Source organism: Ursus maritimus, unplaced genomic scaffold (assembly GCF_017311325.1).
Source record: "Ursus maritimus isolate PB19 unplaced genomic scaffold, ASM1731132v1 scaffold_13, whole genome shotgun sequence".
In the NCBI taxonomy this organism is placed as follows: domain Eukaryota; kingdom Metazoa; phylum Chordata; class Mammalia; order Carnivora; family Ursidae; genus Ursus; species Ursus maritimus.
In genome coordinates, this window is record NW_024423675.1 from 56,457,761 (window position 1) to 56,471,871 (window position 14,111).

At 35.5% G+C, this 14,111-nt stretch overlaps 1 protein-coding gene across 1 annotated transcript in view; it reads right to left on the minus strand.

The window, feature by feature from the left end:
- The window catches only part of SYNE1 (spectrin repeat containing nuclear envelope protein 1), a 442,550-nt gene that overhangs the window by 304,347 nt on the left and 124,092 nt on the right, over positions 1-14,111 (minus strand). Inside the window, exons 9-12 of the mRNA XM_040627972.1 lie at positions 13,721-13,830; positions 7,091-7,198; positions 4,063-4,200; positions 2,723-2,887 (exon numbers count right to left, since the gene is read on the minus strand). Coding sequence (XP_040483906.1) covers positions 2,723-2,887; positions 4,063-4,200; positions 7,091-7,198; positions 13,721-13,830 — 521 coding nt within the window. The remainder of the gene's footprint in view (positions 1-2,722; positions 2,888-4,062; positions 4,201-7,090; positions 7,199-13,720; positions 13,831-14,111) is intronic.

The window sequence follows — 14,111 nt, forward strand, 5'->3', positions numbered from 1 at the left end:
ATACATGGAATTGCTGAATCACTATATTGTACACCTGAAACGAATGTAACACTATATGTTAACTATGCTGAAATTCAAATTTAGAAGAAAAAACTTATCATTAAAAAGCAATTATGAGACTGAAAAAATAAGCTTATTAAACAGGAGAAAGTATTTGGAATATATATAACTGATTGAAGGCTTGTTTTCAATATATATATAAAATACACATTATAATATATATATATATATATATATTTATTTTAAAGAAGATGTGAATAATGCAGAAAACCAAAAATTCTAGATCTTGATAGCATATCTAAGTATTCATGGCAAAAGCCATCCTTACTTACAGACTGGGATAGGAAGATAATATTCTAAAACATTCTTGCATATGTATTGATGAGTCCTATATTGTGCTCTTTTCAATGTATACATTGCATTTCCAAGTGAGCCCAATATACCAGCACAAATTAGTGATACCAAATTGATGGGCTGATTTTTCTGCTATTGAAGGGATTTAGAATTTTAGTTATCTCAACAATGATTCAAATTTCTCACATCATCAAAGCTGATCTTATTATAGACATCTAATAAATATATTTTAAATGAGTGAGAATTGATGTTATAACTGACAATGACATTGTTGAATGACTCTACTACTTTAAGTGCCTGTGCCCTGACATAGTACGAGTTCCTCCCTCAGTAAAAAAGATCATTCTGGAGATCTGCCTTGAACCTAGTCTTCGCCCTTACCTGCCTCTGCTTGCTTCCTGTTATCTGCTCACTGCGTTTCCCAGGTTTCTCTTTAGTCCTTTCTGATTTTTAGTCTCAGATAAGCATCTCCTCTGACTCCTCCCACTCCCCTTTTCTCTACCCCATTTCATTTCTGGTTTTTATGGTTGTTCACTACACTTCAGCAAAGGGACGGCTCTTGCTGTACACTCGGTGGTTGGCACAGGATTACTCTCTCAAGGGAGCCAGAAGGGTCATGAGGAGCCAGGAGTCATAATCACTGAGAGATACACTGACGGCATGTGCACATTCTACTTAAAACTCATTCCTTAGCAGGGCTTGCTTCAGCCTAGAGTGTGCAGCGAATTAAGATTTCCGCTAAATCTCATCACCTAATAAATAGCACAACTAATATTGTAGGGCATTTTCTCTAAGGTGGAGCATGGCACCTTCACCCCTTGTGTGTAAAGCCGGCACACAGTAGGCCCTCGGTGTATCTTTGCTGAATTAACACATTTAACCCACAATCAATACACACTCTACATTTGATTTTAAAACCCTAAGGTGACTTCTTTTGTATGAAATATTCGTATCGGTTAGACATCACTGAGATTACTACATGATGCATGACACGGTATGAATGATGAATTGCCAATTCGTAAAGGTATCACTTGTGTTACACTGTTTCAGCATTTCCCCCTATTTTTAATATCCTGGGAATCACAACATGGACATAGCCTAGGCTTTTCTGCTTCTAGGAAGCCTTAACCCTGGTTCAGTCCCAGAAAAACTTTTGTGATTTGATCTCCTATCTTTCATCTTCATAGATTGTATAGACCATCAGGCCTGGACTTTATGTGTGTGTATCTCCACCCATGGAATGGGCCCCAAGTCATGCTCTTACCTAATAAGCAGATTCTAAGGAGTTTTCTGTGTGTTGGTGGTGGTGGGAAGGGGAGAGGCTAAGAGATAATCGGCAAAACTTTAGTGCCCAGAGGTACTGATTATAACTGAAGAAGGGCCAAGAATAAATGCAGAAAGGACCCCAATTGTGCAAGGACACAAAATCTTGTGTCCCTCTTGCTTGGTGGTTGAGTCTGGATTGAATGAATTGAGTTGAGAGGGCCTGGAACTAAAATCACATGACACCTCCGTACCTCTATATTTCTAGTTCCAAAAATAAGGTCCCAGAGGGGCATGAGACAAAACCTGCCATGAGTTTGCTTTACAATTTGTTCAAGAATATATAACAGTCTATTTCCTTGAAGCAGTGTTAAAAATACTAATATTTTGGCAGAAAATACATATAAGCTATAAATTGCCCATATGTGGTCATCTCCACTTGTCTGTTTTCCACACATATAGTAACCCCTACCATGATACAGTAAATGTGGTACACAAATTCAACTGCACAAAATGCAGGACTGAGTTTAATGTGATGCTGATGAAAAACAGCATTTTTATAAGTCTGTACTATCACAAAACACAAAGAGGAAGGATGTTAGAATTCGTATTAAGCACAACTGATTTGCAGTAAGCTGAACAAGTCACAAATAACTAAAAAGTCATCAAGGCCTAATCCCACCACTTCCTAAAATAAGCACCCTCCCTCAACCCCTGCCCTGTCATAGCATAGGACATAAGAACTTGGCAACTTGGCTTGCCCTTCCTTTGAGAATGGAGATGAGAATGAGGTCTGAAACCAATGGCCAACCACATTATTATACAAATGTGTATGGTCTGTGGGCTTACCTTTTGAAAAATAACATAGAGAGACAGCAATACCAAAGATAACCGCAGACGGAATACCACAGAACTACTGGAAAATACCTCAGAAAATAAATCTCCTGGAACTGTCAGTCACAGGCATGGGTGAGAGAAGTGCGACATCTCTCAACAGGTAGGAGTGATGCCTGAGAGACCCACATCCGTGGAACGTCTAAACAGCCACGTCCCCAGACCACACTAGGACTGTCGTGCCAGAAGATTTCCCCACCAGAACTTTTACCTTGTGTTGCTCGCGTTTTCGTTGTATTGTGTTGGCTGTTTCCTCATGGACCTGCTGAATGGTAATTTCCTCTCTCAGCGCCACCTCTGCTCTGTATAACCAGGCGCCTATGGTGCCCAGAGGTGCAGGGAGAGATTTATCAAGCTGTATATGCCAATCAAAGAGCTGAAACACAAAAGTAGAAAAACATAATTATCTTTAATACAGAAGTTTTAATTCCTAAAACTCCCCAAAATGATTTCTAAAGCCTACAGAAGGGTTTAAGTCAATAATTTCAGGTTAACTTAATAAATATCAAGGAAGAAAATATCTGTGTTCTGAATTTGATATTTGAGAATGAGGAGGAAATTATAGTTACAAGCAAATTTTGAGGAAACCTAAAATACATCTTAGACATGGAAGGACATTATTGAGAGCTTAAACAATTTTCTTCTTATAGGAAGAGCATAAAACCCCTGCTGATTTTCAATTTGGCTTTTGCTGAAAGGGAAGGGACTGGGTTTGTAGAGATGTTCAAGGAAGCAGCTGTTATACACTGGCTGATGTGTATCCTTTAAAACCTCCCACATGAGAACAGGTCCAGAAAAATCAGGGTCATCCAGTCATCGCTGGAGGAAGTGGAATATTCAGGATTCTTTCTATGATAGTACAATTTCTAAGTATTTCTTCATTCTACCACTTTGTCCAATTCTTAAGCAGTGTCTCCTGAATTACTGGAACATCAGGTGGGATAGGTTGAGGAGCATGGAACTAACTTATTCTCTGGTAGAGTTTGTGGGGAAAAGATTAGATTATAAAAAATGAAGAAAATAGGGTAAGTTCAAGGCAAACATTCCCATTAGTGATAAAAGTTTCAGAGGTTTTGAAATCTTGGCCTTTAAGTTTGCAGAATATTAACATGAAAATTTTTGAGCAGTTTTCCTTCAGGTTCACAAAGGATCGGATAAGAAGATTTGCTTAAATTAAAGACTGTAAAAATGAATGTGCATAGAGGAGGATGACCAACTGTTGATGAAACCTGGTTATAGACTTTAGAGAAACTGCTGAGGCTCCATTCTTGGGAGAGTCATCTCTTCTAAATGACCCAGAATGGAGTGTTTCAGGATTTCAATCCATCATCTACTTAACAGGGAAACTATGTGTAGGGCAGGCAAAGCAGAAGAGTTGTTAAGCCAAGTACTTCCACTAACTTAAAGGAAAACTCCCATAGGTAAGCCTTTCCTTCCTCAGACAGAGGATGGGGGACCAGATGAAAAATCACTGTCCAGAAAAACATGATGGAAAATGTGCTTGACTAAATTATGCCAGCCTTAATGAAACTAATCACGAAGAGAACTTACCCTGGAGGACACTCTGTCCCAGGATTGTTTTACCAACGCTTGGTCAAGTGACAGTTTACCGTCTCTGTGTACTGGTTGTATTAAATGTTCAATCTGTTTCCTTTTTATTTCATATTGAACTCTGAAGTGTTTAAATGACTAAAGGGGGAAAAGAGCAACAACATGGAAATGAGTCAAAAACACCAAACGCAAAGGAAACCGCATTTCCTAAATAACAACCCTTTATATTGGGGATAAACTCAATATATGTTGTTGTTAATAATGATGACAGTCATGATAGTGATAGCTACTGTTCCCTGATGATGAGCTTGGTTCCATGCTAACTCCTCTCTACACATTATTCCTCTGGCTTTCTCCATAACCCTACAACAGCCTGTTACCATAGGAAGCCCAGAAATAACTTGACAAGAACAAGTAGTAGAGGCAGGACTAAAACCTAAGATTTCTCATTTCTAGTTAAATAATCTATATGCCAGTTCATGCATATCAAGAAAAAATAGTAAATAGGAATATAAGCCTATGCTAATAATCAAAATAGTTGCTTTACTTCAAAGTACCAAATAATTTAGGCTAGACATTATATATATCCAAACAATACTGATTTAAAGATATCTGAATTTGTGTTTAGGTACGCCAGAGTAAAGAGGTTTACTTAAGGGACCTCAATTATATAATAATATTTTGCTTTATCTTTATGGGATTAAAATATTAATTACTGTATCATTTCTTTTATCATGTGTTTAATATAAATTAATAATATGTAGTCTAATACTAACCTTAAGAAGTAGTGATTTTAATTAAAGTTCTACATTTTATATTAAATTAATATATCCTAAAATAAGACTCCAAGTCCAAATATGAATTGAAAATACCTCTAAAATGTGCAATTATGTTAAGGAACATGGGAATGTCCCTACAGAATCTAGCAGGTAACACATTTGAAAGAATTTGTCAGAGTAAACAAACTTGTAAGTTCACATGAAGAACACTGGAGGGAGACGGTGAGTAAATATTTTACAACAATTTTTATCTTCCATTGCCTCTAACTTAACGTAATTTAAAAATACCAAAACATAAAATTGATCTTCAATTTTGTTCCACAGAATTCTATGCATGAAAAAAACAGGAAAATGAACTATTGACTGATAAGTAGAAACAGAAAATGCTGATTATGTAAGGAACACACAAATGAGGAAAATGTTCCCTATGTTCAGATTTCAGATGGTCCCTAAACCTTTTTTAAGAGACAGCTGATCATCTTTGGCCTAAAAGGAGTGTTTCTGTTTCATACTTCTTTAACTCTTTGTTTTCCATTTATATAATAACATCTGTACAACAGGTAACTTCATAATTTGGACTTGATTTTTTTATAATCTATACCCGAACTAAAACTCACCAATGGTCTAATAAGTATATACACACTGTTCTTGGATTTCTATTCTCAATTAACTGGTTTAATCATTTTTTAATGAAGCTCATCCAGAAAATTACTTTTTTGAGAAAAAAAGATTATATTGAGCTTCAAAGCAAATAACATATAAGCATATACACATTGCTTTGCCATGTTCAACAAATATAATATTGATGGCATCATCCAGCTAAATTCGGGCACACTTTATAGATATTGTTACATAAAATCTGCACACTAAAGCCAACAGCTAAACCCTTTATCATCTGCCATGGTGAGTGTCATATCATTGCCCCCTCATATGTAGTAAAACCGACTGAAATGTAATGTAGACTAGAATATGTTATAGTTTGGCCACTAAAATGCAATGCTATTTTAAATACGAGGAAAACAGCAATGCTGCATACAATGAATCACAATTTAATGGGAAAACCTAAGATTTTGTGTCTGAGAAGTGAAAATTGAAGGCCCAAATCCAAGTAACGGCAGTATAAGGAAACTGGGGGAACTACAGCAGCAACAACCCTGGCCTCAATTTGAGAGCGACAGTGTCAAACCAGGCAGTTCGCAATAGGAACGGATCCCTTTAATGGGCCCACCCCAAAGAGTCATGTCGCAAGTCTTTATTAACTGCGGCTTATTCGATAGTAGTTTTCAGTTTGGCACTGAAGTCATCTTTCGGTGGAATTTTTTGTTATGTGACATCTACAAGATCATGAGCTGTAGAAAAACAATGACTAGACGTTGGTGTTTGGGGTCATGTATAAGACTCGGAGTTCCAGAAAAGTCATGAAGGCTCAGGGCTCTATACACAGGATGGACACACACAATTTAAAACTACTAATCCCACCTCTCAGTATATACCCAAAGGAAATGAAAACAAGATACTGAGGAGCTATCTGCACTCCCTTGTTTACTGCAGTATTATTCACCACAGCCAAGATACGGAAACGATCTAAGTGCCCATTAATGGGTGAATGATAGGAGATGTGATAGACAGATAGATAGATCGATAGATCGATCTACAAATATCATGAGAAAGAAGGACATCCTGCTACTTGTGACAACACAGATGGACCTTGAGGACATTATGCTAAGTGAGATAAGGCAGACAGAAAAAGACAATACTGTGACATCACTTATATGTAAAAAAGTCCAGATCCATAAAAACAAAGAAAATGGTGGTTAGCAAGGGATGGGAGGTGAGGCTGGGGAGATAGGAAAGATGTTATTAAGTGTACAAACTTGTAATGAGTAGTAAATAAGTCCTAGAGTGAATATAGATAATAATACTGTATTATATTCATGAAACTTGCTAAAAGACATGAATTTAATTATCACAACCACAAAAAAGAAATACTTCTGCAATGTGACAGAGGCGTTAATTATCCCTACAATGGCAATCATATTACAATATATAAATGTCTTAAATTCTTTAAAACTACCTATTTACACAGAAATACAATGATTAAATTACATGCAAACTTAAGATAACATATATTATTTCTTTAAAGATTTTTCTCAATATCATTCGAAAGATTGAACATAGATTAAATGACATATATTAATATTATTCATAAAAAGGATTTTAAGAAATTGAAATCTTTTTTCATACATTACCTGATATTTATCTTGCAAATTTGATTCTGTCATTTGTGCCCTTGTCAAATCTCTTTCAAATTGTTCTATCCAAACTTTTGTTTCCTTCAAAATTAGCCTGTCTTCTCTCTAGAAACCAGCAGACATTACAATTTTATCAGTAACTATGCATTGATTTAATTGCTGATTAATACCTGGATGGTTCTAGACTGCACTGGATATTTAATAAGTTCCAATGGTCTCTGAAAAACTTCTCTCTCTCCTCTCCCTCACCTCTTTTGGAGAGTAAGAGGCAAAAGTTAATTCTAGAAAAATAGCTCAATTATCTTGCTAAATACTGAAATGATCTACCTCCATTTTTTTCCTCAAGAAACAGTAATTTAATCAAGAAAATGTGCTCAAGAGGGAATGTCCTAAATACAAAAATATTCAGAAAGAACAATGGCTGGAATAGAACTGAAAACATAGGCCTGGGGGTGCTTCTTAACCCAAGGTCATTTGTATCCCAGAGGACCATTCCAGATGAGAAAAATTTTGACTGAATCCAAGGAGTTACAATCATAGTAACACTGTGGACTAGTATATTTAAAAATGCTATTCAGTATTATAACAGAAGCCCCACTATGACAGAAAATATTTATTTTGTTTGATACGGTATTACTAGACCCTGGTAACATACAGCACCTATAAAATAGTTACCAAAATATTTCCTGAAAGAATGCATCCAGGCTACTACTCACATCTCAAACATGAAAAAAAAAAAAAAAAAAAACCCAGAGATTTATATCATTGTTTCCACAAATAATAACAAGTCATTCTAGCATTGATTTAGTGAAAATATCCTAATTTTTCACAAGATTTCTTATCTGTTAAGAATGTCAAAGTAATCAAAAACACATTTAACATGGTTCTTGGCACTTACAAAGAGCTTCCAACTACAGCTTCTCACTTGATCACAGCCCTGTGACACAGATGAAGTGACTGATGACAGTTAAATGGCAGAGGAGACAGAGTACTGGCCGTGGAGGCGGGCAAAACTGGTTCCAAATTCTGGTTCTGACAAGTATCAGCTCTGTGACTTTGGACACATCTTTTTTTCTACTGCTGTGCCATCACTTGAGTAGACATCACACACTGCTTCCCCGGTTTGGGGGAGAATTCACGATAACCTGTGCAGCACACCTAGCACAGAGGCTGGCCCACAGTGCTGTCATGATCCACGCCCTCTCTTTCTTTCCAATCTTGCAAAAGGAATCCTGTCCTGCCTGAATACATCTTTCCCTGGATAATGCCTTCTTCAGAGCTCAGCTCAGACACAACCTCTCTAGAAAGCTTTTTCTGACCCAGAAGTCTCAAAGGGGGTCTCTCTTCTGTGCCAGTGGTTCTCACACGGTGGTGTGCACTAGAATCACCTGGAGGGCTTCTGAAAACTGATTCCTGGGCACCACCTTCAGTCTTCCTCGGCTCAGGATGTCTAGGGTGGAGGCCAAGAATCTGTATTTCTAAGAAGCTTCCAGGTAAATCTAATGTTGCTGGTCTAGGGACCACATTTTGAGAACACTTCTCTGATCCTATAACAACCTGAGCTCAAATATTCACTGAAAAAGCACTATTTTGTATTGTTCACTTAATCGTCTCTTCCCTTCTACCCATAGTACAAACCCCTTATGTATCTTATTTTTCTCTAGCCTAACACAGTGTCTGGTACCCAGTCTCACTCAATATATAATGGTAGAATAAATGTTTGGTAATATAGGTAAGTAAAGAAGGAAATGGAACAGGAGCCCCAAACTCCAAAGCTTTAGCTTTTCTTAAGATGGCTCCTCTGAATGAACAGATAAATGTGACCAAGGCACATGATATATTGACTGGTTGACCATCATGCCCATAAAAGCACAAATGGCATATTCTTAGGAGCTCAGAGGAACTAAATGCTCTTAGTTTACCTCCAAGGTACCAGAGGCCAATGTGACCACTAAGTGCAGGGGGAAATCATCAAAGTGAGCATGGGACCTCACTGTGAACCTCCAAGGACCTGTTTCTCACCAATTGAAATTATTTCACAAAATCATCTGAGACAAAGGATTATGTTCTTAAAATAACTTCATTAGAGTTCATCTAGTAAATGACTTTTCTACTGGTGGGGCAGGTGTCAAGCAAATGGCAATAAGGGAAGAAGCATGTAGCTATTCATACTCAAGATTCTCCTTGTAAGAGGAGATATTGTAGAAACAATATTTAGATTCCCAGAGCCCATTTAGTCTAGGGGCTTTTCTTCAACGGTTAACTTTTATATGCATTCAAAGACTTGGGGGTCTATTTGCCTATAGAAGACTACCTAAACTCCAGGCAGCTAAATTGCCAGTATTCTCATGACTTTTTCTCTCTTTTTCATTCAAACATAAACACAGGCATTTTTATATGTTCTGTAGTATGTTTGTGTGTTCATCAGCTCATGATTCATGGAGCATGAAATAAAAATTAATTTAACATTTGATACAAAATTAGTTACTTTTAATTCTTATTCCAGTGTTGGCATAAAGTCTACTTTGTTGATAGTTCCTTAACCTCAGGCCTTGATGGAACATAAAGAAGGATGGAAAAAGTACAGGATAACTTGAAATTGGGAAAGAACTTAACAGTCATTAATTCCACAAGTGTATCTGAGCACTTACCACATGTCACGAACTTTACTAAATAAGCTATATGACCAAATACTGAGCAGAAGAGATGTGATAAAACTCAGGATACAAGCTAAATGAATACTTGCCTTTTTTCAAATAAGTATTTCCGACTTGATATTTTAACATACAAAAATAAATCTTTAGCTTTATTTTTTATTTTTCATATCACATGTAAAGAAACCAAACACAGTTATTGTAAATTTTTCCTTTTATTAGTGCTATTAAGCGTTATTAAAAAGAAATTAATTGATGCTATCTTATAATTAAAGATTAGTCCATGGGAGTGGCTTAGACTATAACTGACATTCAATAACACTTACATATGTTATTTACTCTATTAGAGAGGAAAAGGAAATGACAGAATTAATGCATTAAAAGAAAAGTGTATATAAAGACAAATACATGCAAAGGAATGGCTAATAAGCTATGCAATGTAGGATGTTTGAAAGAGGTCACTGATTCAAGATTATTTAAATCTTACCTTAAAATTTTGGATAGAATTTGCAAAAGATGGAAAACCTGGAAGTATTTCCTAACAATATGAAAAGATAATATATAGAAAAATAATATAAATCATGGACAAAAATTATATAGGAAACAAGAAAAAAAAACAATGGAGAGGCATCTGTCCATAAATAAATAGATGATAATTTTAAGGGTATGGTTACTTTAAGAGATTTTTCATAACTTTTGAAAGCATCAAATGTTCAAACCCAGTAAGGCAATGTAGTATTCTAGCATTTGATGTTTTGTTTTAATTTTTGGCAATATTTACATCTTACAAATATTTATAGCTTGAAATATTAACCATTTTAAATGGTGAACTACGTAGAGAAGAGGTATATTAATTCATTTCTTTTCTCTTAAATGCACTGATAAGATGGATCTCTGTACCCCTATGCCAATTAAGATGGTGCTGTGCTTCTGAAAACAGTCAGTAGTTGTTGCAATGAGAGAAGGAATGAGTGAATAAATAACTGAAAGTTTAATAGCTTACACAGATGAACTAATAGGCGCATTTTATTTATTTCTGATTGAGTGCTAATTATTCGAGAACACCTTTAGGGAAAAAGTTTATCAGTTTTATTGGTTGGAGTAAGAAAGGCATGGCAATGTCTATTTCCAATAAGAAAATTAGATTTAAAAATCATATCGATAAAGTACCTAATTTAAATAAACTCATAAACAGAACACAGCAATCAAATTCACCAAAAAATGGAAGCCTGGGAGACACGTTGTTGCCAAGCTTTTTAAAAGTGAATTAAAAGAACTATTTGCTGGGGCACCTGGGTGGCACAGCGGTTAAGCGTCTGCCTTCGGCTCAGGGCGTGATCCCGGCGTTATGGGATCGAGCCCCACATCAGGCTCCTCCGCTATGAGCCTGCTTCTTCCTCTCCCACTCCCCCTGCTTGTGTTCCCCCTCTTGCTGGCTGTCTCTATCTCTGTCGAATAAATAAATAAAATCTTTAAAAAAAAAAAAAGAACTATTTGCTAAGACTTGATTAGACAAATACTAAGTGTTTCGAAGTGATGGCATCAGTAGCCCTAACGTATATAGTCTATAAAATCTTAGAGTTTCACCAGATGAAATTAGGTGGTCATTTAGCTGCATTAAGCAAATGAAAAATATATAAAATACATAAAAGTCCCTTTTTCTTATTGAAAATATACATTTTTAGATGCATATGCCCTCCGTTACAAATGCCATACTAAAAAAGAGCAAAGCTTATATTTTCCTCAAAATTAATTTTTGAAATAACCCTGAAGAAATCATATGTAGTCTCTTTTCAGGAAGGGATAGAGGGGGCTTCTTAAAAGAACAATCAGAATTTATTTTCTAGATAATGAAATTAATCTCTCAATAATAAAGCCTCTTTAGTAAAGCGTATTAACAAGCTTATGTCAGGAATGTGTGTCTTTCAAATCTCGAGGAGTTTTGGCATTCGATTCTTGCTCATGAGCATTAACAAAAGCACCTTCTTTTGTCTCTCAGACGCTGCCAGTCACAGAGTTTACTCATCTGGGGAGATGATTAATGTCAGAGAAATTAAAACAGTACAAACTCAGAAACTTGATCAGAAATAAATCCAATTGGGTAACATAAGGACTTTTGATATGAAAATCAGACGGAAAGCTGATTTTCTGGAGGCCATATGGGGTAAGCCTAATACACTTTCTAATAGAGTTTCTTATTCACACGGCAACATGCATATCCAATTATATTCTCAAAACCCAGAAAGCCCCACATGACACCAAAGTACGCCCATCTATCTATGCTAGGATCTGTACAGAAAGTCTGCTTTTGCCTCTAGTGGTGCTTCTTAGAAATATTTACTTTGCTGACTATGGATAAGTTACTCGGGTGGTCAATGTTTGCACCTGAATCCTGTCAAGGAACAAAACAGGTTTCCTGAAATGATAGTTTTTAAAAAACGAACATAGTTCTACCAAATGCCAGATTAACTTCATCCCTGCAACCTAGGAAACACCAGTTAACATTGTTTTGCTTAAGTTTTTTTGAAGTCACAGATTTCTATTAGTGCAATACCTTTGCCTATTTGAAAATCTGGGGTTATAAGCCCTTGGCCTCTTCCTTTCTTAGACCCGTTTCTAAGTCTATTTGGAAAACATATTAAGGTTTTTGTTGTTTTTCTTGTTTCTCTTCATTATAATCTCAAACTGCTTTGAAAACTCAGTTGAGACCTGAGCAATGAAGTCAGACAGTTTTTTAACACATCTTGAAAATTCCATTTATTTCTCTCCCCGATGTCATTTTGCCTTATAATTAATTTTAAATTTGGTAGTAAATCCACCTCTTTATAATAAAAAAATAATAATAATACTTAAAAAATTTGGAAGAATGGTAATATCCATTGTTAGAGTCTGGGAAAATAGGCATTCTGGTGTGCTGGCGAGTGTGTAAAATGGGACAAAATTTCTATAGGAAAATTTGAAAAAAAAAATTCAATCAGCATTAAAAATCTATATGCATTTCAGCCTAGAAATTCCACTTTTAAGAAAGAATCATAAAACAATGTTTTATTACAAAGTTGTTCATAAAATCACTTTTTATAATGGCAAAAATTCAGAAATTTTCAATAATTAAGATTGGATAAATTATTGCACATCTATATGATGTCCTGGAGAGAATGGCATGGGAAGAGTTTTTATAATGTTAACAGAAAAAAATGATGAAATTGTATGTATATTATAATTCTATTTTTGTTATAACATTATATGTGTCTACATACATATAGAAAAATGTTGGAAACTTACACCAACATATTAATTTTTTTCTAGGATGGGTCTCTCTAGGAGATCAAGTACGAATAATTTTCTTTTTCCTTTCTTTCAGTTTTTCTTTTTTATGACAATGAACATATGTCATTGGAGCAGTATGAAAAATATAAATGTTATTTAAACTATTGAGAGGCTGAAAAAATCTAATCACAGTGAATAATTAGGACTTTTACAAGTCTGCCTTACTTCTGTATGTTTGTTGTGAGTAGTGACTTATATAATAAATCTGAAAGTCAAAATTAGATTTTCTCAGATTGAACAGAGTATGGGGACTCAAGTTCTAAAGGCACAAATGACATGATGAATATAAAATTACTTCAATCCTCAGATTACTAAATGAATTTCCCAACATGTCTATCTTTCCTCACTTTTAATTCATCAGTGTTAAATATCCAGCATTTATCATTAATAATGCTTTCCCTCACATATCCAACATGCACATCAGAAAAATCTTTCCCTGTAATCTTCTCCCCAGTTGGTGATACCTCCTCTTTACTCAGTTGCTCCCTTTTTGAAATGCATTCCAAAATAAGATAAAATAAAATAAAAATAAAATAAAATAAAATAAAGCATTCAAATTTAATTTTTAGAAAGTACCATGTTTAAACACCTGAGTCACTCACTATCACTGAGTGCACTATCAGTGCTCGAAGAAAAAAATACTTACGTCATTCTCTTGCCCATCAGGGCCTGTATGGTGGATGTCAGGGTAATGCTTCAGGAACTGGGCTACATAGGTCATAATAGACTTCTCATCTGGTTTATCCACATCAACATCTGGAGCAACCAAAAGCAAATATGAATAGGTTTATTAGCCTTCTTTATATTTTAATAACACAAACTTTGAAATCTAGCTAATATGCCAAAAGATGCTGTCCTTAGTCCAGAAGAAAAACAGAATTAATATTTCAAGATGGTGAGGGAGGGCAAACCCATTTAGTGTGGATGACACATGATGGGAATGTTATGACACAGAAAGATGACACATTTTAACTACGGACCTTTAGGACAGTAATACATGTTTCATTTAAATAATCTCAACATTAATTCACCAGAAA